Here is a 2,482-nt window from a genome sequence, read left to right on the forward strand (position 1 = left end):
CAACACGGCTTGCCATCCTACGCAAATGTTTCATCCCGTGCCTCTGTAGAAAGTCTCCAAGTCTTTATCCAAAACACCCTTCCATAAACTTCTTTGTCAACCACATCTGTTTACTCATCCAAAACCAACTTTCATCTTCCCTAAACAACCACAACACGCTACCATGTAATTTTCGCCTCCTCCTGCTTTTCTTACCCCAATGCAGACACCCAAGCATCTATTTAAACCATCGCCCCCCACCCATCCCATTCAACAGCTTCTCCCTCCCATCATCATCATCCGCCTAGCCACACCCACATCCAACTCTTTTCCACCGCTTTCAACTCAACTCAAACATGTCGGCCGCCCGTAGACAGGAAGCCTTCCAGACCCGTGTCCGTGCCGCCCGCCTGGCTCGCGACCGTGACCACCAAGTCTTCGAACCCAACGGTGAGGAGGACCGCTACTTCCGCCCCAACTCCCAGATCTTCAGCTACCTCGGCTCCTACACCAAGGGCTTGCCTCACAACCGCCGCACGGCCCTCATCACCTCGCCGAACCACTTCGTCCGCTTCGTCCGAGCCATCGACTCGGGCGAGCCAGCCGACTTCATCAAGGTCCCGCTCGGCCCGCGCCCGGCCCTCCAGTTCGAGTCCGAGGAAGAGTGCCGCGCCGCCAACCTCTTCAAATCCGGCATCGCCGGCCGCAACAACACCTTCCCGTCCTCCTGCCTGCGCGCATGGGAGAGCATGGGCGCCGGCCTCGTCTTCGACCTGGAGGGCCCGGACGCCCAGGCCGTCGGCATGCCGCCCGCCCCCACGCTGGACAGCGACGAGCTCGTCGCCGAGATCTCCGAGGTCTACTGGATGGCCCTGCTGCGCGACGTCCGCTTCACTGATTTCACCAACCCCGGCCCGATCGGCAGGGCCATCAACACCCTCAACAAGACCGCCTGGATCCGGGCGGCACGGGACCCCCCCGACTCGCTCACGCCGCAGGAGCGCGCCCGCCTCCGCGGCCCGTTCAACCCGAGCAACATCTTCCGCGGAACCCTCCCCGGAGATGACGTCGGCCCGTACCTCTCCCAGTTCTTGCTCGTGGGAACTAAGGGCATTGGCGGCGCACAGGACATGGCTGACGGGTTTATTAGCTACGGCGCCCACCGCATCGACCAGCGCGTGCGTCACGCGAGGAAGGAGCTCGACTACATGACCTCTTGGGAGGCCTTCTTGGACGTCCAGAACGGCGCCGATGTCACCGGTCGCGATACCTTTGAGTCGGGCTCTGACGCCTTCCGCTTCATCACAACCCCCCGTGATCTCGCCACGTACGTCCACTTTGACGCGCTCTACCAGGCCTACCTCAATGCCTGCCTGATCATGCTTGACAGCGGCGTGAGGTTTGATAAGGGTATTCCGTTTGGTGAGCCAGACTTCAAGGATCATCAGAGAGGCTTCGCTCATTTCGGAGGACCGCATATTCTTTCCCTCGTCACAGAAGTTGCCACAAGGGCTTTGAAGGCTGTTCGCTTCCAAAAGTTCAACACGCATCGCCGTCTGCGTCCCGAGGCCGTTGGTGGCCTGATCGAGCGCTTCAACAGCAACCCTGACGACCCTCAGTTCCAGGATGTGAAGCCGTTGTTCGAAGCGCTGGATGAGGATATGATGCGCCGCGTTGCTCGTCACAACAGGGAACAGAACCAAGGCTCTGACTTTGGCATGCCGCGTGCCGACGACTTCAACCCCGCCGGTGACACTCTCGAGACGATGCTGTTGCCCATGGCTTTCCCCGAGGGAAGTCCGATGCATCCGTCGTACGGTGCCGGCCATGCCACTGTGGCCGGGGCTTGTGTTACCGTGTTGAAGGCATTCTTCCAGCACGACACCGAGCTCGATTTCTGCTTCGTTCCCAGTGATGACGGAAGCCGTCTTGTCGACGCCAGCCACAACATGAATAAGAAATTGACTGTAGAGGGAGAGTTGAACAAAGTCTGCTCCAACATCAGCATTGGCCGCAACTGGGCTGGCGTTCATTACTTTACCGATTACATTGAGTCGATTCTCCTCGGGGAACAGATCGCGCTAGGCATCTTGGAGGAGCAGATGTTGACTTTCCCCGAAACCTTCACAATGACCGTCCCTCTCTTCAGCGGCGAATTGAAGGTCCTCCGCTCGACCTGATCCTTGGAACGGCGTACTGAAGTTGAGGAACAACTTGCAGTACTGAACACCTCCATAGATCCCCGTCCCATTTCCCCCCATTCCTTTCTGATATCTGGTTGTAATGGTTGTTCTATTGACAATGAAGCGCTTAGGCTCATATCTGTGTAACATCTCACGACTACTGACTTTCAAGTAATAGAATAAACCTCGTTTTGATTGCTATCCTGCAATGTCGCCCACCACCAGAAGTAGCATGAAGTAGAGTGTGTCTACGCTCCGAAAAAGGGGTTGACGTGATGGAAAGCCCCCATTTTAACGACTTGATTACGTAACTCTGTGAA

The 2,482-nt window shown here is 57.3% G+C and overlaps 1 protein-coding gene across 1 annotated transcript; it reads left to right on the forward strand.

Moving 5' to 3' along the window:
• The first annotated feature begins 335 nt into the window (after positions 1-335).
• Positions 336-2,159, forward strand: CHC_T00009216001 (vanadium-dependent bromoperoxidase, vBPO). The gene has a single exon (XM_005714180.1). It carries the CDS (start codon positions 336-338, stop codon positions 2,157-2,159), a length of 1,824 nt encoding a protein of 607 aa, XP_005714237.1.
• Positions 2,160-2,482: the final 323 nt, after the last annotated feature.

Source organism: Chondrus crispus, genomic scaffold (genome assembly GCF_000350225.1).
Source record: "Chondrus crispus Stackhouse genomic scaffold, scaffold_174, whole genome shotgun sequence".
Lineage (NCBI taxonomy): Eukaryota > Rhodophyta > Florideophyceae > Gigartinales > Gigartinaceae > Chondrus > Chondrus crispus.

What these genes read in the sequence shown, in the direction of transcription:
- CHC_T00009216001 (XM_005714180.1), top strand. Translation starts at nt 336, where the DNA reads ATGTCGGCCGCCCGTAGACAGGAAGCCTTCCAGACCCGTGTCCGTGCC.